This window comes from Petaurus breviceps, unplaced genomic scaffold (genome assembly GCF_028583685.1).
Source record: "Petaurus breviceps papuanus isolate PSGF00001 unplaced genomic scaffold, PetGlider_PUasm1.0 220, whole genome shotgun sequence".
Lineage (NCBI taxonomy): Eukaryota > Metazoa > Chordata > Mammalia > Diprotodontia > Petauridae > Petaurus > Petaurus breviceps.
Genome location: NW_027185876.1, coordinates 23,431,209 through 23,455,670, shown reverse-complemented (window position 1 = coordinate 23,455,670; position 24,462 = coordinate 23,431,209). Strand labels below are relative to the sequence as shown.

At 38.3% G+C, this 24,462-nt stretch overlaps 1 protein-coding gene across 1 annotated transcript in view; it reads right to left on the bottom strand.

Annotated features, from left to right (window-relative positions):
• NTMT2 (N-terminal Xaa-Pro-Lys N-methyltransferase 2) overlaps positions 1–23,926 on the bottom strand; it is a 28,866-nt gene extending 4,940 nt beyond the window's left edge. Inside the window, exons 1-3 of the mRNA XM_069094757.1 lie at positions 23,636–23,926; positions 10,880–11,055; positions 217–466 (exon numbers count right to left, since the gene is read on the bottom strand). Coding sequence (XP_068950858.1) covers positions 217–466; positions 10,880–11,055; positions 23,636–23,789 — 580 coding nt within the window. The 5' untranslated portion in view covers positions 23,790–23,926. The remainder of the gene's footprint in view (positions 1–216; positions 467–10,879; positions 11,056–23,635) is intronic.
• Between the last annotated feature and the right edge of the window lie 536 nt (positions 23,927–24,462).

Below are 24,462 nucleotides of genomic sequence, written 5' to 3'. Positions count from 1 at the left end.
TTTATTGTTGCTTTCTTCATCATCATCATTTTTCATTATCTCTTTGAGAGTAAAATCCCAAGCCTCATTCAAATCTTCTATAAGCTGCGTGTTCGGGGGATGGACAGCCTCTATTGGTATGATGCTTCTTGCAATTTCTGTTTTGAATCTGGGCTTCCTGCTTCCCTTCTAGCTAGAACAAGGCAAATGGAAAGAGCAGGGCAACACAAGACTAACCAGAAACCCACTGAATCCAAATGACATCGTATTTTCTGAACGCAGGTGTGAATTCCTGAAGGCTGTAGCAGTAATATGTTTCTACTTTGTCACCCTTGGCTTGCAGGTAATTCTGGGCTTCAGCCAAGAAGGCTTCCATCATATCCACCAGTTCCACACTGTTGAAAACTGGCAGCAAGACATGTTTGCTGACCCTTCCTATCCCAGAACCACAGTCCAAGGCACAGTTAGTACCTGCTTTCCCAGGACCCTGTAGACAACAAAAAGAATAGGTAAAAGTCAATTTGAACTGTGTCTGAAGCAGTGTTTTAAACTTTCTAGCTGTTTTCCAGTTACCTAAAAGTGTAGTCTTTATGAGTTGGCAAACAACTAAGACATCATCCAATCCAACCTATTCTTCTTTTACAGACATTTTTTTTAGCTGAGTCTCCCCATATCACCCAGACTGGAAGTACAACAGCCACTTGTGAGCCTGATCTCAATGGCTCAGCAAGAAGACTTTGACCTGTTCCCTTTCTGACCTGGGCCAATGCTTTAGGCAGCCTGGTCAAGCCTATTCCTGGGGGCTCAACATATTGGTACTGGATTTAGTGTGGACATTCAACTGACCTTAACCCTCAGCAGTTCAGAACTCCTGAGCTTAATTGATCCACCAGCATCAGCATGCCTAGTGGAGGGATAAACACAACCTTGCAGGATGGATTGGGGTGGAGAGAGAATTGAGAAAATAAGAGTCAATTAATGTGGATAGCTTGTTTCCAGGAGTTTGACTGAGAAAGGGAGGAAAGTTAGAAGATGATAGGTAATAGTAAATGATTTTTAATTTGGTGGAAACCAGCATATTTGTAGGCATTAGAAAAGGAATCAGAATATAGAGAAAGGCTGAAAATATGTGTGTGTTGGGGGGGGGAGGGTTATGGGGTTAATCGTCTGGGGTAGGGGAATCCAGAGAGCATGGATCAAGGATGGTTGCATGCAGAGGTTTTGGCCTGATCAGAACAAAGACGATCTCTTCATCAGAGACCGAAATAAAACATGTGAGATGGTGCCAAGTGGTTGCAAGAAAAGGAGGGGAGAAGGAATTCACAGAAAATAACTTTGATTTTCTCAGCAGAGTATGAGGCACAATCTTTGGCTACGGAGGTAGGTTTGGGAGGAGAACTATGAGCGATGAGGAGAGAAGGTTGGGCCAGCTGCTGTGGTGAGTGGGATAGGGAAATCTATTAGGGAAGAGTAGAAAGATTGGCTGGGAAGCTAGAGGGCGCCATAGTGCACAGAGTGCACAGAGTCAGGAAGACATCTTTCTGAGTTCAAATCTGGCATCAGACACTTACTAGCTGTGTGACACTGTTTGCCTCAGTTTCTTTATCTGTAAAATGGGCTGGAGAAGAAATGGCAAACCTTTGAGAAGAAAACTCCAAATGGGGTCACAAGGAGTGACCTCCTCTCCCCCCCAAAAAAGAAAGCAAAAAAAAAATAAGTTACAACAGTATGGGACCTACCTGTCTAGAAGCAAATTGATAGGCTTTATATTTTGACTGTAATAAGAAGGTCAAGCAGTAGATTGACATTGCCTTAAAAATGGAATATTTTCTGAAATCTGTTTTGGGAGTCCTGAATCATTCCTTACATGGACTGTGGTTCTATATGGATGGAATGGTAATGTACCAATCTTCAGCCTCAATCTTTCACCTCAGAAGACTAGACCTAATATTATTCTGATTCAGTTTAATTCAACAGGCATTTTATTAAATGCTTACTGCACCTACACACACACACACACACACACACACACACACACGCACACACACATACACGCAAAGCATTGTAAAAAGGTTCATTCTCTTGGAGGAACATGTTTGCATATAACAGTAAATACAAAGTTAGTCTGTCAACAAGCATTTATTAAGAAGGTCCTATATACCAGGCGCTATGTTAAGCTCCTGGGATACACAGAAAGATAAAAGACAGTTCCTGACCTCACAGAGCTCCCGTTCTAACATGTGGGACAACATGTAGATAACTAGATACATAGGAGGCATTTCGGGGTGGAGAGAACACTCACAACTGGGGAGATCAGAAACATTGTGTTCAGTTGGGAAAAAAAATTAGTCACTTTTCAAGACTCTTATAATACCAAGATTTTATTTTATATTTTTAAAAAATTTGATGACTTATCCACCACCCCAAAACTGGGCAAAAAGCAAGTCTGTACATTCCATCACCTGCGGGGGGGGGGGGCATAATTAGCCAAAGCAAACTGTTTCATATTGAAAAAGAAAAAGAAAAAAGACATTTTTTTTTATTTTAAAAATTTCAGCTGCACCAAATTATTTTGCCAAAGTTGGGATGGCCTCTGTGTGAACTTTGTGCTTGAAATTAAGGTAACTAGATACTTGGAGCTGCCAATCAGAAACTTGAGCAGAAAACCCACTCACAATTTCTGCACATTCAGGCCAGGGGAAAAAGATATGTGAATGAAGAGACATGGGAAATAGCAGAAAAGCCAGCTATCCCTTCCACACAAAGGGCCTTTTTCTCAATTGTAGGAGAGACTGGGTGCTGCCCTTTCAAGTAAGGACTACCAGTGTAGCACATAAAAGGACCCTTCAACCTACTGGGCTCCCCTGGAACCTGATGCCTTGTGTCAAAGGTCCTCTATGTGTCTACATGCATTAAAACTATAGTTCACACACTTCCACAATGATTTTAAGTAGTAAGGCAGAGAACACAATTAGTTCAAAACAAAAGAATTTAATATAAAGGCATAATAAAATAATAGGAATTAAACTTATCCCCCACACACCATCAGTGGGAAGAATAGCGACACAAATATGGTTCGTGTGTTGTCAGAGTATATGGAGGGACAAACTCAAGCTTTGAAAAATGCAGCCCCTTTTAGATCTTTTGGTGATACCATAGTACAACTTCCTCCTGGCCTAATCCCTGCTTAACATGAAGCCTCTCCCAGACACAGCTCTATTGGAGCTTTGCTGGACACATCGCTTCCACAGGACATAGACTGGCTGAATGCTGCTACTCTAATGAAGATGTGGTCTTTGCCAAACCTGGCTCCTCTGGCTACCTCTCTGATGGGTATATAGTCTTTCCCAGATGCTGCCAGGCATAGCACCACTGGGTATTTGCCTATGGAGTGTCTCTCTACTTCCTGCTTCTGGCTCCAGCTGAAGTCCTTGGCTATAATAACATCTCTTTGTGGTAAGAGAGGGCTCTGCAATGCTTTACTTAAATGCAAAAATCCAAGACTATTTTAGAGTTCCTTTAGAAAAGTAGGCACACAAGCTGGGAGTCTGGCATGCAAGTCATTGCCACAAAGGGCTGGAAACTAGGTGCCAAGCCCAAGGTCCAGAAGCCTCAAGTAGCACTGAGGTCCAATGAGGTGTAAAAGTTTGGGGCTGGTGTAGGACCCCAAGCAGTGGAGAAGTGGTGTAGCCATGGCCTGTTCTTTCTTCATTATTTTTTCCATTATTTGGAACAAGAAATGAAGATTTTAATTGGGAGATTAGGTGGAAAAGAAAAAAAATTGGTACAGATTATAAACTGGAGAATTAAGTTGAATTAAAGATAACAGAAATGAAACCATGAAAAAGCTTATATGAGAAACCTTATGTGAAAATCAGTTTGTGGTTTTAAGAAGAGGATATCCTGTCACCTAGTATTGTCAGGCACTTTCAGGTATATGTGGCAGGAGCTCGGGGAGGTCTTGAGTCAGTATCCCTTAAGTCAAGCCTAGTTTATTGAACCCCTACCTCCACTGTCAACTCTCTCCCCCTTAAACAAAAGATTCCTTGTCTCTTCAACTGATCCCCACATGTTATGATGTTAAAACCCTTCACCATTCTGGTTGGCTTCCTCTGGGCATTATTTTATCAATAATATTGCTAAGATATGGTGCCCAGAAGGGACCACTACAGATGTGATCTGGTCAAGGCAATGGACAATGGTACCATTGACCCTTCTGTCCTAGAGACTGTAACTTTAAGACAGCGCATGAATGTGTTGGATGTAATATTAGGAGATTGAACCAGTCTTTCCAATTTATAGATTAGGAAACTGGGGTATATAAATGGTAAATAAATAAAAAAGTTAAATTTATTAAAACAAAATATGTGATTAAGATGTTTTACTAATTGGCTTGAATTAATGAGATATGTGTGTATATAATGAATGTATATATGTAAAAAGAACTACTCAAATCCACTTTTCTAGTCTCTTGTATGAAACATCTCTTTGCTCCATTGCACCTTCGTCATTTCCACAGCTCTTTCCCTTCTATTAGGAGTTAAAGAGTTTCTTCCCTTAATTCTATCTCTTATTCAAAGTTTCCTGAGAAAGAGATGGGAAAACTGAATTCATGGAGGAAGTCACAGTGCTACGCACAGACAGCATAAGCACTCTCTCTGACTATACTACTTCATCATGACTACACATATATCCACTCTCAAATTTCAAAGAATGCTTCTAACAGAGCTCTGTCCCAGCCATGTTTGACATGCAGATGAAATTGTTTCACAAAAACCATGAAGTGGAACAGCCTAGACAAGGGTTTATTCGGTTGTGCCTAGTCTGTGGGGAATGTAAAAGGCATAAATATGTTAATGTATTGATTTCTCTCCATTTAAATAATTTTATAAAATTAACATGAATGAGGATACATACATATTACCTGTGTGTATATATACACACACATATATACTTATGTTTAACTGGACAGAGGTTAGTTATCTACTGTCATTCTAGAAAGGATATTATAATACAATCTCCTAGGGTACTATTTCTCAAACTTTTTGTTCTCAGAAACCTTTATAATCTTAAAAATTATTGAGGACCCTGAAAAGTTTTTGTTTATATGTGTATGTCTGTCGGTATTTATTATATTAGAAATTAAAACTAATAAAAATTTAAAATATATATTAATTGATTCAGAAATATGTTAACATATATAATATATTACATGTTAACATACATATTAACATAATGTATTTCAATAAAGGTATATTTCCCCAAAAAAATTTAGTGAGAAGGTTGAAATTGGGGTTTTTTTGCAAAAAAAAATTTTGGAAATCTTTTTAATGTCTGGCTTAATAGAAGATAACTAGATTCTCTTATCTGCTTCTGTATTCGATCTTTTGAGATATGTTGTTGTGGTTAAAGTATATGGAGAAAATCTGATCTCATACTAATATCTAGCTGGAAGAGGGGAAAACATTTTAATAGGCAAATACAATATTAGTATTATTCTGAAAATAGTTTTGACCTTGCAGACTCCTGAGAAAGGTCAGTCCTGTTGATCCTCAGGAGTACTCAGACCATACTTTGAAAGGTGCTGCCCTAGGATGTTGTCTCCCTCTCCCCTCCATCAAGGGTCAGCCTTGGATTCAGGAAAACTTGAGTTCAAGTCCTGCCTATGATGAATGCTGAATGTGTGACCCTGAGCAAGTCACTTTGCCTCTAAGTACCCAAGGCAACTCTCTAAGACTCAAAATTGCAGAAGAGTAATACCTCTGGGTTATGCTCAATATGGGAATTTGTTTTGTTTTTCTATACCTATTTCTTACAAAAGTTTGTTTTTTCCTTTTTTCCAGGATGTGAATTGTAGGGAATGCATTGGATAGAAAGGGAGAAAAAATAAATGCTTAAAAATAGAGGGCAGTAAAATTTAATTTTAGAAAAGTAGATTAAAGGAAGGACAACCTGAAGCTTAGACCAAAAATCATCTTTCTGGGAAACACAAACTATGAAATACTAGCTGTTTTTAAGAAAGAGCAAATTCACTATTTCAAGAAGTTGGAAGAATGGCAAGATATCAACAGGGCTATTAGCCTCCTAGTCTTGTTTATTTATCTGCTCAATAAATATATTTGCATGAAATGTAAACACTCTCTCTTGCCCCCTTGTAACTGCTGCTGAAGTGAAAGCAATAAAAGTATTCAAACGGTCTGCCTTTTCCCAGCTGACACAAAAATAAATCTTGTCAGAGACAAGTATTCCCTCACTTCTTGGATCTTGCCCTGGCTACTAATTTAGCAGATCATTAAGGTCACCCTGGTGTAATAGTAGTAATATTAACTCTAAAAATATGCTGTTTGTATCCAATTATAGGACACTACAAATGAGCATTGATAGCTCAAAAAGAGAGCCTTTATAAGTCCCAAGTCATTCACCAAATACAAAGGTCATAGATGTTGAGCTAGAGGGGACCTCGGATGCCATCAAGTCTGTCTCTCTCTGTACATGAGGAAACTGAGACTCGGGTATGTTAAGGGACTTGTCCAAGATCCAAGTGTCAGGTGGAATTTGAAGTATTCTTTTGACATTGGCACATGGTCTATCAATTTCTGTTACAATACAAATACAAAAATCTTTATATTCTATTTCCTCATGGAAATTCCCGTTCCTTGTCTAATTTTTTCTATTCCAAATCTTTCTTCCTTCTGCATCAGGGGAAAGGGAGAAAGATTTCTTATACCAAGGAAACTAGAAGCTACCAATCATTATATGACCTTGAGCCCCTACAAAGTGAGGAGAAGGGGAAGGAGAAAAGTTAATGGGACTCACGCATGGATCCTGGTGGTCAGACTGTCATCCTCTTCAAAGGGATAGAATGCCAAGATGAGTGACTAAATTCATAAAGTGTTATAGGGCCAGAATCTCAGAGTTAGGAGGGACCTTAGAGAGACATATTCAGGAATCCTTTCTACAACTCCCAGTCTTTACCTAAACCTACTACTTCTGGAGGCAGCTCTTACATTTTGGGATCTCTCTACTTCCTTACTTCACATTTTCTTCAGGCCTTCCACCATGCATGTTTGTTTCTCCAGAGTGTCAATATCCTTACTAAAATGTGACTCAGAACACAACACAGTTCTCCAAATATGCTCGAAGCACAGGGTAACTATTTTCTACCTCCCTTGTTGTGCAAGGCAAATCCTGATGCTACTGCCTTCTCTCTGGGGATTATCTCTAATGTGGTATCCCAAAAATCTTAGTGAAATTTTAAGCTATTAAGGCTGTAAAAGCATTAAGTTTTAATAACTTAAACCTCAGTTTCAGATACACAGATATTCAGATATACAGATATTCAGATATATAGATACCCTGTATATCTTATTTTTATATAATTGTTTGCATGTTGCTTCCCCATTAGACAGCAAGATGCTTGAGAATAGGAACTGTCTTTTGCCTTTTTTTTGTATCCTTATCACAGTGACACAGTGCCTGGTACATAGTAGTCATTTAATACATATTATTGTTTTTGTCTTTTGTTTTCAAAGAGAGCCATGACATCAGGGAGGTGATGCCATGACATGCGAGTGAATTGGATTTAAGTGAGAGAGGGCTATGCAAAATCACAGGCCTCTCTTTCTCCTCCAGAGCCATCTGGGACCAGTGGCCAGATATAGATCAGGACAGCTGGAGATGGCACAGGATGCAGTAGGGAACATTGGCCTTTTAAAGCTAAGATATTTGACAAGTGGCTATTTGACTGAGGCAATGCCCATTCAGTGATTAAGGTTTAGAAGAAATTAAGAAATGAGGCAGAGAATGGCCTCTTAACCTAGTTTAAAAAATAATAAAAAAAATAAAAATTTAAATTAAAAAAAATCAATCTGGGAAGGAAAGACCATCAGGGTTTCTGGCCAAAACAGAAACAATTGCTATTTACATTCATTCTGAGCCAACAGGGCCAAAATAATGACCAAGTAGGGCTTGGCCTGGGACCTATAAATGCTAATTGACTATTGAACACCCTAACCTTGACTGGGAGAAGTTGGAAGAGAAATGTGGTTCATACTCAACTAAAAGGAGGGCATGGATTTTTACTATTTCACAAAAAAAATTGATAAAATTAAGAATATTTGATTCACAAACAACTGACCCTACCCCTGACAAACATAACTGCAAATAATAGCTATCACCATACCCCTTGCTTCTGCAGCTGACTGGGGAGTTGACTGAATGGAGATGCTATTCTCCAGCTACCATCTTCCATGTACCCTACCACTGGTCTCAGGGTTTAGATGTACTTAGGGGAGAGGGAAAGGAATTCAAGATTCAGAGGGGCTTAGGGCTTGGGGGCTTCAACTAGCTACACTTCAACTACATTCTAGATCAAATAAGTTCATAGGTTCTTAAACTAACCCCAAAAGACTATAACTATTTCTATGACAAAAGTCATTACAAGTACCTGACAATCAATTGACAAATGAACTTTTGGAGTATTATCATTAATGAGCTGTAAATTTCCTGTGCACACACTATAAAATGTTCTCATGAAAAGGTTTATTACAAAGATTAGGATAGTCCAAATTATCTGTAGAATTAAGTGCTGTAATGTTAATAGGATATAAGATCTTCCCCACCCATTAATAGGTCTCATGTGGAGCCCATTAAGGGAAGTTTGCTTAGGGGAGGCTTGCTTGTAAGAAGGCTTTCATACCTTTTGTTAATTTCTAATTAGGCACTCAGTTATGAGGGTTGTGATTCCCTTTGGCTCTAAAAAGGGTATATATACTCTGAGGTTAAGATTTTGCTTTGGGGCTTACTCATTGGAAGAATGTTCTTGTGATTTGACCAGATGAGACTCTAGGTAGCAATTAAGGAGCTGCCTAGCTCTGAAAAACACAGATGTTGGTGTTTCTCTCTCTGCTAACTATGTATCTATTGCATTGGTCAGGCAGTTGGATTTGTCTGTTGATCTGTGCTAATTTCTCGGTCAGAAGCCCTGTCTGTTGATCTTTATTTCTCTTCTCGTTTTCTCTGTATTTTCTGTTTGTATTTTCTCTGAAGTTCAGGGTGCTTATTTTCCCCCTGAACTAGTGAATGTGATTTTAAAAGATTGTTGACCTTTTAAACAGCTATCTTTCCTAGTAAACCAGATCTAAGAATCTGTACTAGCAGCTATCCTGGGTATGCCAGTGTGGTTGCGCCTACAAGTGCAAAGAATAAAAGCCTACTGTAATATGAAGAACACTTGATGCCTTGCTTGATTCCTACTGACTAATAATACATTCCCTCCGTACCCCCCCCACAAAAAAATGATTTTGAATCTACTCTGTATATATCAATTATGTACATGTTGTCTGTTCATGGAATAAGCTCCTTCAGGACAAATACTGTTTTACTTTTCTCTTTGTAACTTCAGCACCTAGCATATTGTCTGGTATGTGGCAGATACTTTAATAAATGTTTATTAATCAGTTGTTTTAGATTAGTCTTTCTTGTGATATCAGTGTTAATGAAGGAGTTAGGATCATAGATTTATATCCAAAGGGACCTCAAAGGCTATTTAGGCAAAATCACTTATTTTATGGTTAAAGGAACTAAGGCTCAGAGTGGCTAAGTAATTTGCAAAAGCTAGTAAATTTCAAGGGTAGAATCTGTTCATTCACTCCTAATCAGATATTTATTTTACTCATACTTTTACTGGCCTTTTTATTTTTAAGGGAGTAATTTGTTTATGTCCACGCCTATTGGTAGACGGTATTTTTCTTATCTATGGACCAGCAGTGCTAAGTACAAAGAAACTTACCCCAATATTAGAGCTAGGATGATGACTTTTTTAGCTATGCAAATTCTCATCTACTTAGTTATAAAGGCTTGAAAACTGTACCAGAGGATAAAGTGCTCATTCTAGTAAAATCATAGATCACTGAAGCACTAACATGCTTGTAGGGGATTTGTAAAAAAACCACCATGTCAATTATTTACTTTTTCTATTAATGCAACAACAACATATATACATAGTTTTAGGCGACAAGAATTAGAAAATATCTAATCACATCGATGATTTGCAATTACATAAATCTTCATTCATTAAGATGCCAGTTGCCTATTTGTGGGGTTCAGAAGAAAATATATCTTTGAATATTTGATGTCCCCTTTTGGCAGAAGTGGGGAACCTGAGGCCTCCAGGCCACATGTGGCCTTCTAGGTCCTTGGGTTCAGCCTTTTGACTGAGTTCAAGTTTTACACAACTTTTGTTAAGGGTATTTGTTCTGTGAAGTTTGGATTCAATCAAAGGATCACACCCAAGAGGGCCATATGTGGCCTGGAGGCCCCAGGTTCCCCACCCCTGCCTTGTGGCATCAGCTCATGTTATCAATACCATTGCTGGAAGAAAATAACAAAAACAATAACAACTAATATTTAGATAGCCAGGTATTATCCTAATTGCTTTACAATTATTATCTCATCTGACCCTTACATTAACCCTGGAAGCTAGATGTTGTTATTATTATCTCCATTTTACAGGTGAGGAAACTGAGGCAAGTGACTTGCCCAAGGTCATACAGCTAGTAAGTATCTGAGGCTGGATTTGAACTCAGGTTTCCCTGATTCCAGGCCAAGCATTCTATCCATTGTACCACCTACCTACCTCTTTATGAAGCACATGGAATTAGTCAATGTTATGAATACCAAATACCTCAGTGCATCAACCAGTGGTTCAGTGAAGCCCAACCTCATTGGTGATCCAATGGAGGATAGAGAAATCCATCCTCAAAACAGTTCAGCCCACGGCAGTCCAGTTGATGAATCCCATGAGCTTCCCTTATCTCACACACTAAGATTGAAAACAGAATCCCAGCTAGGGCTTCTGCACACTTTTCCTCCTCACCAAAGCTTCACTGGGATAACTCACCCCGACAAACTTTCGAAGAAATTCCCGGGAGGCCTGGATATCTGTGTTAGACAGTTCAATGTAATCTCCCATCATCCCCTCTTCTGTCGCTGGAACTTCACTGTAGAAAAGCTTTGCTCTGGCATAGAACTGCATCTCACCGTTGATGACTTGGCTTGTTAAAGCATAGAGTTTCACTGCAAATGGAACATCACAAATGATCATACGATGTGGGCCAAATCTTGAGTCAGCTCTCTGTTGGCATCCCTAGTCCTTTAATTCCCTAAGAAGCCCCAGGATGTGCCTATGGAATAACTATGACAAAGGACTGACAGAATATCCCAGAGAGGAAGGAAAAGGAAACAGGTACTGCACCAACTCTGCAATCACAATGGAAGTGTGTATTTTTAACCTCTTACCTTTGGGGGGTCATTTTAATTTCATTTTTAGAGACTGAAACTGGAACTGCTGCAATTTCCTACTATGTTTTTATTGTATTCTTAAAGCAAAAAAGATAAAGATGGCTTCTAAATAGATTGCTTTATTTGGCTGATGAGGACAAAGACTCAATATAATTTTGGCAATTTAAATACAGAGGGGTGGAGGACCAGCCCAGTACATCAAACCAACTATTTACATAGGCTCAGCATCATTTTTTTTCACAATAACACTCTTTCCAAGTCAAAGAAATCTAGAAATCAGAACACTTACTTGGAATATACAGCATTATTGTTTATATTTGGAAAGTCTATAAAGCCCAAGGGATAGCAAATCATAAACTCATAGAATTTAGAGATAGAAGAGGATATAGATATTATATAGGTCAACCCTCTCATTTTCTATATGAGAAAAACTTAGAGAAGGGATACGGTCTAAAGTTGGAGAAGTCATAAGTGACAAAGCTTAAGATCAAACCCAGATCTTCTGACTCAAAATCTACGCTCTGATACACCATGCTGACCTTGTATACTATACATCCTGTACAATTTTTATCTTAATCAACCAATTAATAGAGATTTGTTGAGTACCTTGTAGGTATAAAACACTTTGGGGACTTTTAGGAGACTAAAAATAGTCCCTGCCTTTAGAAAGCTCATGGTCAAATTTGGAAACTAAGGCAAGTTATTTGAATACAATGAAAAAGGATTTATTAAGCATCTCCTGTGTGCTAGGCATTGTTCTCAGTGCTAGAGATATAAAAAGTTAACTTAACCTATAAGGCAGTTTATTTATGACATTGGACAATACTTTATAGACTTGGGTTACCACTACAGAGACTTCTTATTTTCCTTTGGGAATCTGCTTGATAAATGAGAGTGCTTAATTTAAGCCTAATGTTTCATGGCCCTAACAACTAGGCTTCCCTTAAGTGTAAATAATGAGTTAAAGTAAATAGGGCATATTTCTAATTCACATATGTTTATCTGAGAAAATAAAACTCTATGTAAAAACAAACAAGCAGAAATATCAAAAATGCCTTTAATAGGACAAATGGCAATGTAGAAACAGCAGTTCTTCCTGAACCTTATAGAGGTCTTTTCACATGGGCTCTCCTGCCTAACAGGGTTTGAGACTTTAGCTTAAGTTCTCCCCAAGGCCAGATATTGGATCCCTTGTCTCAAATCTGATTTTCCATGCTCACTTTTCTTCCATTTCAATAAGACAACAGTGACATTGGTTGACTTTTCTTCATATTAACCTTTGGCTTAGATTTCCTACAACTATGAGCAATATTCTGGTCAACAACATCAGTGATTTGAGAATAGTAAGTGGTTACCCATTATCATACTATTTATTCTAGATTTGGGTGGCTTCATTCTTATTGACCAACTAAATGGCTCTGGGTTAGAGAATAGGACCTTAGAACTGGAGGAGACCTTGAAGATCATGAAACAGAATGCCTTTTTTTCTTTTTCTTTTCTTTATTCAGACCTCTGATTTCATCAGTAAAAAAGTGGCCTACAAACTTTTTTGATCAGTAAAAAAAATTGAGTATACATCCCCATATGTTTACTTGTATTTTTAAGATATATCCATGTACATGTATTAATCATTATAAAGAGTAATAGTAGGTAAGGTTAAGCAACAGGTAACCATACTATCATTAGGTATTAATACTCCCTAATAATAGTATAAAATTATAGGCAATATACATAATATTAGCCTATTGTGGGCTAATAGGTAATGATATTATAAAAGTACATCTAAATAATTGAAAATGAATGCTATAAATATGAAATACTTAAATAATATTTTATTTATTAATAATACAAATTTCATTTTTGCCTTCACTTAAATATCATTGTTAATGCTAATTTAGTAAGAGCATTGCTATGTGTATCCTACATTATTTTGGAAAATCTTGATAAGATCGATTTCAATAGTTGGCATTAATGAAATAACAATAACAGGTAACATTTATATAGCACTTTAAAGTTTCCAAAGGTCTTTGCAAAGATCTTCCCATTCTATTTTCACAACAACCCTGGGTTGTGGGTGCTTTCTTTTCCCCATTTTACACACAAGGAAAATGAGGACTACCAAAGGCAAGTGACTTGCTCAGGATCACACAGCTAGTAAGTGTCTGAGGCAGGATTTGGACTCAGGTCTTCATGACTCAATGTCTAGAATATTATCCATTTAGTCACCTAAATTAACTTTCTTTTTATACTTGGGCATAACAGTTGTCTGAAAATAATTTTCAGACATCTATGTCCATATGAAAGAAGAGCATCATTGAATCATGCTGCTCATTTTTCAATCTTACCCACTAATCATGCAGAGATTTTAAATAGAAATTGGACTAACAAATACCCAAGTTCCCTTGAATGATTCCAATCAGTTGTTCTTGCAAATAATCACAAAGTGCCATTATAGCTTCTGCTTAAAAAAAAAAAAACAGTTTAAAAACCACTGAAACTCTATATTAAGATTTTTAAAATAGGCTAGAAAACAGTTCCCAAGTTTTTAAAGTGTGTAGACTAACAAATTTTTACATGACATCCTTTCATTGTTTTTACCAATTCAGAATGGCCAAAGTATCTATCAAGAAAAGATGATCGGCAATTTCAGATGCTAGAGGTCAAGAATGATGAGGATAAAGAAAAGGCCATAGGATTTGACAAATAAATCTTTAGTAGTTTTAGAGAGAGCAATTTGATTTGGGTGAGGAGTTAAGGATCAAAAAAAGAGGCTGATAATGTGGGATACTGGAAGGGTGGTGGTACCCTTGAAGAAAATAGATGTCCTCCCGAGAGCAGTATATTGGAGAGGAAAAGGTGATATAATGAGATCTGCAATGCAGATTGTATCTCTCCCACACCTACATGTTCTATGCTACTTACTCCTTCCCACCAAAGATTGGGAAATGTAAGGGGGTGGCAAGGGGAAGATTAGGAGAAGCTGGAGGCACCTGTGATAGCCATGAAAAAAACAATCTTTTTGGCAGTTGGGGTATGCTGAGAGAAGAGGAAGGAAAAGAATTTTGCCTGTGTCATCTAAGTAGTATTAGATTATAATCACCCCAATCGAAAGTGGTAGAGTAGGGGAGTATTGAACTTTCATCTTAATGATTGTCATAGCCAAAAATGATACTTCAAGAAGACACATAGATCTTACTGGAAGAAAGGACTACATTATTGAAGAGGGTCCCAAAGTTGCTAGGAACCCATTTCCCCATCCTTTTATTGATTGGTCACATGCCTTTTGTGTTCATGCTACAGTCTTCTTGGAGTTAAGCCCATACCATCACCCTCCATGCCCCTACTTTGGGTACCACCTCCCCAGAAAGGAAACTTCTTCAACCAACACAAAATGGCAGGTGCTTTCCAATTTGTAGCCTAAGGCAACTGAGAAGTGACTTTCCCATTGGTACACAGCCAGTTTGGGGGACCTGAACCAAATTCTTCTGAATTCCAAAGCCAGCTCTCCAACCACTACACCATACTGCCTTCATATTACAAGAAATTTTTATCAAATCTTTGGGTCTTTATTTCCTGACAGAGGCCCAGAGAGGGGAAATGATTTGTCTAAGGTCACATAGTTAGTTGGTGACTGAGTTAGAACTAGATTTGTGGTCTCCTTAATCCCATCCAATGTTCTTTCTACAATAAACACACACTACCTCCCCCTTGAAGTTCAATATTGGTTTGACCTTTACTATAGAGTACTGCCAGTGACAGATTCCTGAGATCTAATCAAATAAAGCTGAGATCTCAGAAACTAGTCATGGCAGAAATGCAAACCCTGGAGAGATCCTTTGTAAGTTATCTGAATAATAATATTATTTACTGTACATGGCTCCTTTCCCCCAAACAGCTCCAAGCTCAGTGGGGATCTGATCTCACTAATCCTTCCCACATCCCTGTGAATTGGGGTGTGAGGCCAAAAACAGCCACTTACACTTTATATAGCAGGGAGTGGTAATTCAGGCCAGGCCTCCTGACAACACCTAGAATGAAGTTCTATTCATTAGATCAAACTGACTCATGGACCTTTCAGATGAGTCCTCCTTTTCATCCAACTCACTCCAAGCCCCACCTTCCTTTTACCCTGTCAAAGCACTTATGAAGTTTTTAGGTTTACAATTGGCAACCTCTGATGTGAGCAGATATGTATTCTAAAAAATTAGTAAAACAGTAACCTTACTCCAATCTGGAGACAGATTTAGGGATGAGATATACCCAAAATTCTAAATAACTTAATCTCTGACCCATCAACCTTCCCTATGTCTTTTCTATTTGGGCTCTTAGTACATCATCAGTAAGAGGACTGAAGATGTAGAATGTCATGCTGTATTAGACAACTGTATTTTAATTTGTGATATGTTTTTGCTTTTTTGGAGGGGGGAAGGTAGGGTAATTGGGGTTGTGACTTGCCCAAGGTCACACAGCTAGTTATTTGTGTTAAGTGTTTGATGCCGGATTTGAACTCAGGTCCTCCTGACTCCAGGGCCGGTGCTCTATTCACTGTGCCATCTAGCCACCCCAATTTGTGATATTTTACATCAGACATTTGCATCTTATACTTCCACAGACTATGTGGGCACTAGGCTTCTGTGGACTGAATGAAAAGAGCTACTCATATCTGGGTAATGGCATAGTGAATCTGGAGTTCTCTGGGGAAGTTATGGGTATTGGCAAGAAAGTGGGTAGCATTACTCTGGTATATCCAAACATATAAATTATTTCAGGAGCTTCATCATTACCTCGTCTAAGGTAGATGATACAGCTTAGTATCTGAATATCCTAATAATCCATGCCCCATGTGTGACCATTTTGTTGATCAGTTTTGTTAGACTGTTGTTTTCTTTATTTCAAGGGAAGTTTCAATGGGGGAAGGGGAAGGAGTCATTGGGAATTGACTGTGGTAGGAAGGATGGAAGGCATAAATATAACTTGAATTAGAAGAAGGAAGCACACTAGACTTGGATCCCAAGAAAGAGGAGACCCTGTTTGAAGCATGACTCCACTTCTCCCCAGCTGTCCGATGCTGGGCAATAGTTTAACCCCTTATGCCCTCTATTTCTTTATCTATAAAGTGGTGATAACAAAACTTGCAATGACTACTTAGCAGGATTGTCGTGAGGATAAAATAAGATTATATCTATAAAGCTCTGTGTAATGGGAAAGAGCTACGTAAATGTTAGCTGTGATTGCCCAATTGTGAACATTATTCCATGATTGCAGGAAAACAAGCCAAGGCCCTCCTTGATCCAATGAAAGCAGTAAAACTAGCCATGGTCATCATCACCTGTTTAAGTCAACTGTTTGGTAGAACTTATTAAAACATTAATGCATGAATAGGGACATTCCCATCTTCCCATGGTGCTGGCAACATTTGCACCACAAGAGGAATGCACAGCTCTGTGGGAGCCTGGCTCAGGAGGGGGCCTTTTCTGGTTTGTTAGTTCAACTACTTCTTTTCACCTAGTTGACAGAAGCATTTAACTAAATAAGATATATGAGCTGTCACAGCAGCCTCCAGCCTCTCCCCTCCTCATGGCTTTAAATGTGGCCCACATTGGGAACAACTCATAGGACTTCTCCTTTACCTGGAAAAGGGAAACAGCTTTGCCTTCTGGGATATATAATGATGTCATTTTAGAAGTCCTTGAAGTTCTGTGTGGCAAATTTAGCAACCAGTGGAAATAGACCCAGTGGACTCTCTTTAAAGATAGTCCTTGGTAGTTTTGGAAAGAGAAGCATGGCATAGTTAAAAAAAAAAAAGTACAGAATTTAGAATCAAGAAACTGGAGTTTTAACCCTAGCTCTGACACTTATTTGCTGTATGACCATAACCTCTCTGACTCTAAGCTTCCTCATTTATAAAATGGGAATAATTATGTTTGTGTCACCTAATTCAAATAATTAAATATTTATAAAATGCCCACTATGTGCAAAGGGCACTGGAGAGTCAAAGACAAAATAAAATAGTCCTTACTTTCAAGGTGTCATAAGAATATAATGAGATATAATATATACATAATATAATATTCCTTATAGGAATAAAAAGACAAAACATGTATGCAGATAAATAAGTAAGAAGTAGGCATGAAATCATACAGAGCAATTTCAAGTGAGAAAGATAATTTATACCTGGGAGTTCTGACTCAGAATGCCAAGTTTGGAAGAAGGGAAAAGATAATTTTATTTTGGTTTATTTTTTGTTGTTTATTTGGTTTTGGTTTGTTTGGTTTATTTTGGACATGTTGAATTTGAGATGTCTATAGGACATAAAGTCTGAATTGTCCAAAAAGCAATTGGCTTTAGGGGAGGGGTTGCAATGGCAGCCTGGGGGAAAGACAAGGAAGTCTGGAATAGCTGCAGTTGGAGAGTAGATAAGTGAATCCATTAGAGACAAATAGAATGGTTGAGTTGTTCCTGTGATTGCTCTGTTCAAATCAAGGAACCTAAATTTGTAGTGGACCTAATTAGCAGGGCATCATGACTTTTCTATAACTCTTTCCAACAGTACCTGAAGAGAGCAAAGAAAGCAAATGATGGGAGAAATCCAGGATTGAGGTTTAGTCAGGATTGAATGCCAGGCAGAGGATTTTATATTTTATTCTAGGGCCAATCGGGAGACTGAATATTTTTGAGTAAGGCAGAAATATAGTCAGAATTTAGATTTTGGAAAATCAGTTTGGCTGTTGTTTGGAGTATGAATTGGAGAGGAGAGAGAGATGAAAATTGACCCTATGGGAGCTGATGAGATCATCCCAGAAAAAAGTATAGAGTTGTTAAAAGAGTTTTGAAAGAGCAATTTAAAACTTAAAATGCTATATGTGTTAGCTATTATTTTTAATTGGACATTGATTTCTAGGCCTATATTTGATTCTCCCAAAAGACAACGAAGAGTCTCTTTATTTCAAGAAATCTATGGATTAATGGTATTATATATGGCATTAGAACTGGAATAAATGAGTAAATGAATGTATTTGTTACCTCCAAAAAGCACCTTCCTTTCTGAACATTCCAGCACAAAATCTGTATTTTGAATGGATTCCCCCCCACTACCTTCTGATCAAAAAAGATAGCACAACCCCCCCCCAAAAAAAGCAAAAAAAAAAAAGATAGCACAGCATATATTGGCTTCAGTTCCATTTGGGAAAATAGCTACTAGTCATTGCTCTCATATTTTTAGAGCTTAACAGTGGTGAGCAGCACTTCTCATAATACAAATGGGGAATTTTAATTGAACAGGTGCTTATTCAATCATTAATCTCTGCAGCCCAGGGAAATCATTTCAGCAAAATACTTCATTACAGAACATCACTATAAAATGTTTTAAGTGTGAAGATTGATTTCCTCCCTACCTCTTTCTCTACAAAGAGACAGACAGCCCACTCTCCTTCCATAATAATCCTCAATATCAAGATCTCTCTCTATAGGCTCTCATATAGGACTTACTTTTATAAAGAGGAATTGCTCCCAATAAAGGCTTGATATCACCAACTGCTGGTCATAAAATCTCTGAATACATGTAATCAAGATGGACCCCCTAGATTTCACATGGGTACTCTGTATATATCTCCTTGGGTAAGTCATGGTGTGCCTCTACGTGGTAACGAATGCGAGCTGCTTTTAAGCCCAAAATTAGTCTTAACGGAAGCCATAGTCATAGGTCTCAATCCCCTTGGTATCCCAAGCCAAAGCAACACAGAGAACTAGGGTTATTTTCTGGGTAATTTGGAAATAGGAATTTTTGGTTACAGGCATCACAGTATAGTTGAAAACACTCCTTTATTAAAGCAACCAAGCATAAATATTAACTAATATTAACATGATATATTTTAATGATATGAAAATAGAGTCATCTTTAAAGAAATACAAATGCTGAGGAACAACTAAGTACCTTCAAATGTTCACAGTTACTACCTGGGCTAAATGTTGATTTCCCCCAGGCTTGAGTATAACACAACTTTCTAACAGCCCAACCTATTTTGGGATTTAGGTACTTCTAGAACTTGTCTGCACCTCCTAGACTTTCATCGTTTTGGCCAGGAGTCAAAACACTCAGACTTTTTCCTGCTAAAGACTTGAACAAGTCCTCCAGAGATCAAGGTATTGGACTGAAGGGGACTTTTTCACTTAACCGGCGGTGCTCAACACCCTTGCTATCTAACTACTCAGTTCCTTCCTATCTCCTTAACTTTCTAATTATTACAGGAAAGTCATTGCTTTCCCTGTAGCATTGATTTGCTTTGGAAGGAAAAGTAATAGCTCAGTCTAGGATATTTTAAGTTTGAGGGACTGGTAGGTCTTCCAAGAAAAGCTATCCTATAAATCAGTTGGAGATTCAGGTCTGGACATGAGAGGTTAACATTGTAGAATTGGTTCTGGGTGTTAGTCGAGGCAACTAAGCGGCTCAGTGAATAAAACTCTGGGCTTAGAGTCAGGAAGATTCAAGCCCAGCCTCAGACACTTAGTAACTGTGTGACCCTAGGAAAGTTATTTAACCTTTGCCTCAATTTCCTCATTAGTGAAATCAGGATAATAATAATACCTTCCTCCTAAAGTTGGTGTGAAGATAAGAGATATTTATAAAGTGCTTTGAAAATCTTAAAGAATTATCTAAATGCTAGTTATCAACATCATTATAGTGGTAATTAAAGACATGGGAGTGAATGAGATTACTAGAGGAGAGTAAAAAGAACTGAGCAGGATACTTCCCTCAAAAAGGTAAAGACTCATTTAAACAGACCTTAACAAGTTCTTCAGTTCAATTTCATCTAGAAAGCATTTATTAATACTAGAAGGACAAGGCACATCAATTGATGTGAAAACATTTATTGATATTTTACTCTGAGTGTTTCATTCTATCTCTTTTTTCCTTGCCCGGTAGTTTTAAAAGATGTGCTGCATCAAGTGACACGACACAGCTTCGAGGTACTCCTCAAGGCATTCTTAAATTCTGTTCCTTCCAGTGTGTCTACACTGTCCTCTGGGAGTACAAAGAAAAGAAGAAATACAGTCCCTGACTTCAAGGAGTTTATACTTTATTGGAGGGTTGGGGGGACTGGATAATGGTTATATTAACAAGTAAACACAAGATCATTTAAGATGAAAACTAGGGAGATGAGGAAAGCTTTCAGCACCTAGATTGGACCTCAAAAGAAGCTAGAAACCATTTCGTCAATAATAAAATGAGGAAGAAAGGTTTCTCCAAAAAAGAGTCACCTAAGTTAAGCCTAGAAGTAATCTAAGGATTTTTTGAGGTCTTCAGAGAGTTAAGTTCATCTGTCTACAACAAGCAAAGAAACAATATCAAAAGAATGAGGGAATACTGAGTACTAATATAAATTTTACAGTTCAGTACTACCCAAAACAAATTGAAGAGATAAGACAGAAAAAATTCCCTAGAAAGTAGGGGATCTTGAAAACCATTATTGGGAGAGTCTGAGAGGTGCCTGAATGTGGCTGATTACTATAATTGGGGTAAATTGTAGCTTCTGTGATTTCTAATGGTCAAAATAAATATTATTCACTTGTGGCATATTCTTAGCTAAATTAACCAAAGCCAGTCACAATTGAAATAGGCCAGGATCAACTTTGAGAGATTTTTCAGTGCCAAGAGGTATATAAAACATTTTTGCCTGTTGAGTAGTATCAAGGATTTCAATCTGCTAGATAACAATGATAAAGTGCTTTAAGATTTGCAAAGCATTTTACATAGTTTATCTCATTTATATCAGAGGGTATATGAGCATATGAATACATATGGGAATGTGTGTATATATGTTTACAGGTATACATAGATAGAGGGAACAGGACCAATTTAACAGGAAGGGATGATACTTAAAAGGTGAAATTAAGAGGTGAGAGAGGAATATAATGAAAGGAGATGGGGAGAGACAGAATGGGGTAAATTATCTCATATAGAAGAGGCAAGGGAAAATGGTTACAATGGAGGGGAAGAATAGGAAGGCAAAAGGGAATGGGTCAACCTTATTCTCCTCGAATTTGGCTCAGAGAGGGAATGACATACATACTAAATAGGGCATCTCACCCTACAAGAGAGTAGGGGGGAAGGGGATGAGATGGGGGATGATGGAGGGGAGGGCAGGTTGGGGGGGAGGGAAGTTGGAAGCACCCACTTTTGAAAAGGGATGGGATCAAAGTAGAGAATAGAACAAGTGGGGGTGGGATGGGAGGGAAGGAATATAGTCAGTCTTTTACAATATATCTACTATGGTAATGTTTTGCATCAGCTACACATGTACAACCTTTACTGAACTGCTTATCTTCCCCTTAAGGGTGGGTGACAAGGGAGGAAGGGAATGAATCTGGAATTCAAAGTTTTAAAATCAAATGTTTAATATATATATATACTATTATTAATACTATTTTACATGTAATTGAGAAATAAGTTATACAGGCACTGGGGCATAGAGATCCACCATGCCCTACTGGAAAAGTCTAAGGGGGTATGAGAGAAGATATGGGAGACAGCAGATTGGAGGAGGGGAATCCTGTGGGCCTGCTATTTTGGGGCGGTGGGTAGGGGAAAAACGGGGAGAAAATTTGTAACTCAAAATCTGGCAGAAATGAATGATGTAAGTCAGAAGTTAATAAAGCATTTGAAAATAAAAAGAAAATACTTTGTATTCTTTTGTATATACTTTGTGCTTATTTATCTGTGTATCTGTTGTATTCTCCTGCAAACTACAAGGTTCTCAAGGGCAGGGACTATTTTGTCTTTATAGTTTCATCACAAAGAATGATGCTTGGTATATAGTAGGCCCTTAAATGTGGGTTGAATTGAACTAAATTTGTTGACTATTTCCAGGCTCTAAAAACTGCCCTACTTCACCTAAGATCTAAACGGGCTTTCAGGCAACCTCAGAAAAATTGTCTGGGGACCATGCATGAATGACTCCCTTACTGTTCCTGAAAAAACTCCAACTATATAAAACTACCTTATTCCTTAGTCATGACTTTATTTGCTATAGATTGGCTATAAATGATGCTCTGAAGTAACCAGTGCAATAGAAATAAGAGTAGACAGGTCTGATAAACCTTTTATTACTATTTTATTATTATAGTGTATTTATTATTATATTTTTTATTATATTATTTTATTATTCAATTCTTTGAAAATTGGAGAAAACTAGAGGACAATTATCCCAGTTTCTCATAACAACTCCCCTTTCTATTCCCTCTGACCCCAGCCAAATAAAAAAGAATTAAAAGTTGCCTTTTGGGGCAGTTAGGTGGTGCAGTGAATAGAGCACTGGCCCTGGAGTCAGGAAGACCTGAGTTCAAATTCGACCTCAGACACAACACAAAAACTAGCCGTGTGACCTGGGGCAAGTCACTTAACCCCAATTGCCTTCCAAAAAGCAAAAAAAAAAGTTGCCTTTTTCATTTTCTCTGCTTACTATTGTGGCTCATAAAGGTCAAAGAAGAATATTTTAAAGTTCAAGAATTTGAAGAGTATGTCACATTGTGCATATTTCAAAACCAAATTAAGCCTAGCATAAGGGATTTATCAGAGACCCAAGCTGAAGACAAACTAGTGCACCATTTTCCTATCATTGTTTAGTGAGTCTACACCCCTCCTAGATCCTTAAAAAGCTGCAGTTCAAACTTAATGACTTTGAGAGCCCTAAGTATTTGCAAAATAGTAATCATACCCATAGGATCACAGATATAGAGCTATGAACTACTTTAGAGGGCACCCCTTCCAACCCCTTCCTTTTTCAGATAAGGAAACTGGGGCCTAAGGAAGTTAAGGGACTTGCTTAAGATCCCACATTTAGTAAGCCTCAGTGATAGAATTTGAACTGAGGTCATCAGTAAAATGAGCTGGAGAAGGAAATGGCAAAGCACTCTAGTATCTTTACCAAGAAAACTCCAAATGGGGTAATGGAGAGCCAGAAATACCTGAAATGACTGAACAGCAAACCTATGACTTTAGCACCATTGAGTACACTTTCCATTGTACCATAGGGAATCTCCTTCAGGCAGAGGAAGTGCTTCTAATTCTACATCTCAGATGGGAAGAAAAAATGCCTTGACTACAATGAATCTCAGTCTAGAAACTTGCAGTTCTAACTCACTGTTTAAGGTACAATTCCCGTGAGAATCTTTGCTCTCTCCTCTCCCATAAAAGGAATCCTCAGGCATGTGGCTGCTCAAAGTTGCCCTCTGGGTGGTTTGTAGCAGAAAAAGAAAATGTAAAACGTTACTTTCCTGCCTCTCCCCATACACACATGCCCAAAACAGCCACCCCAGGCATCTCCCTGCTCTGGTCCTGTAGGTCTCATGTACTCACTCAGAGAAAGCTTTTCCAGGAGATAGAGATAACTCTGAAAGAAGTCATTGCGGATCGCCCTGTGAAGGATGAAGGACATGCTATGCCGACACAGCTCATCATCTGTCTTTTGCCAGCGGGATCTAAAGGCAAAATGGGCTCCTAGATAGGCCATGATGAGGGGAAGAGGGACAGTGATTCTTTCTACATGGAAAGGAAGACTTCTGCCTGAGCAGTTGCAGAGGCAGTGATTGCCTTCTGCAGGAGCTTGGGGCTGTCATTTTAAATCATCTCCCAGTCCCCTGTCATTCTATATCACTGCTGAGTGTCATGGGGTGGGTGGAGATGTCAGGGAAGGGGGGGGTATGGGTGAGGGAAGGGAGGCACGGAGAGGTCAGACTTTTGGCATTTTTCCCAGTCTCTTGGGTGTCACCCCTTCCAGTCCAGCAAGTGCTGAACAAAGATGAAAACACAGACTGAGATGTTGCTTTATCTGATCACACACACACACACACACACACACACACACACACACACACACACTCCCATTCCCAACACCCTGAGGATTTGCTTTAATCTGATCCTAATCTTGGACTTGTTTCATTTCCATATCAAAAAGCCAAGGATATGTGCCTGGCACAAAGTAAATGTTTGTTGATTGATTTATATTAAAAAGAAAAAAAAAGTTTTGCAAACTTTTTCCATGATTTGTCCTATACGTCCTAGAACCCTGAATCCCATTGATGAAAGGGCCTTCCATCAGGCACCTGGTCCACTCTCCTTCTACAAAGTAAGATTGATCTCCAGTCATCCCAGGGGGGAAGAGTCAAGGAGGAAGACAAAAAGAC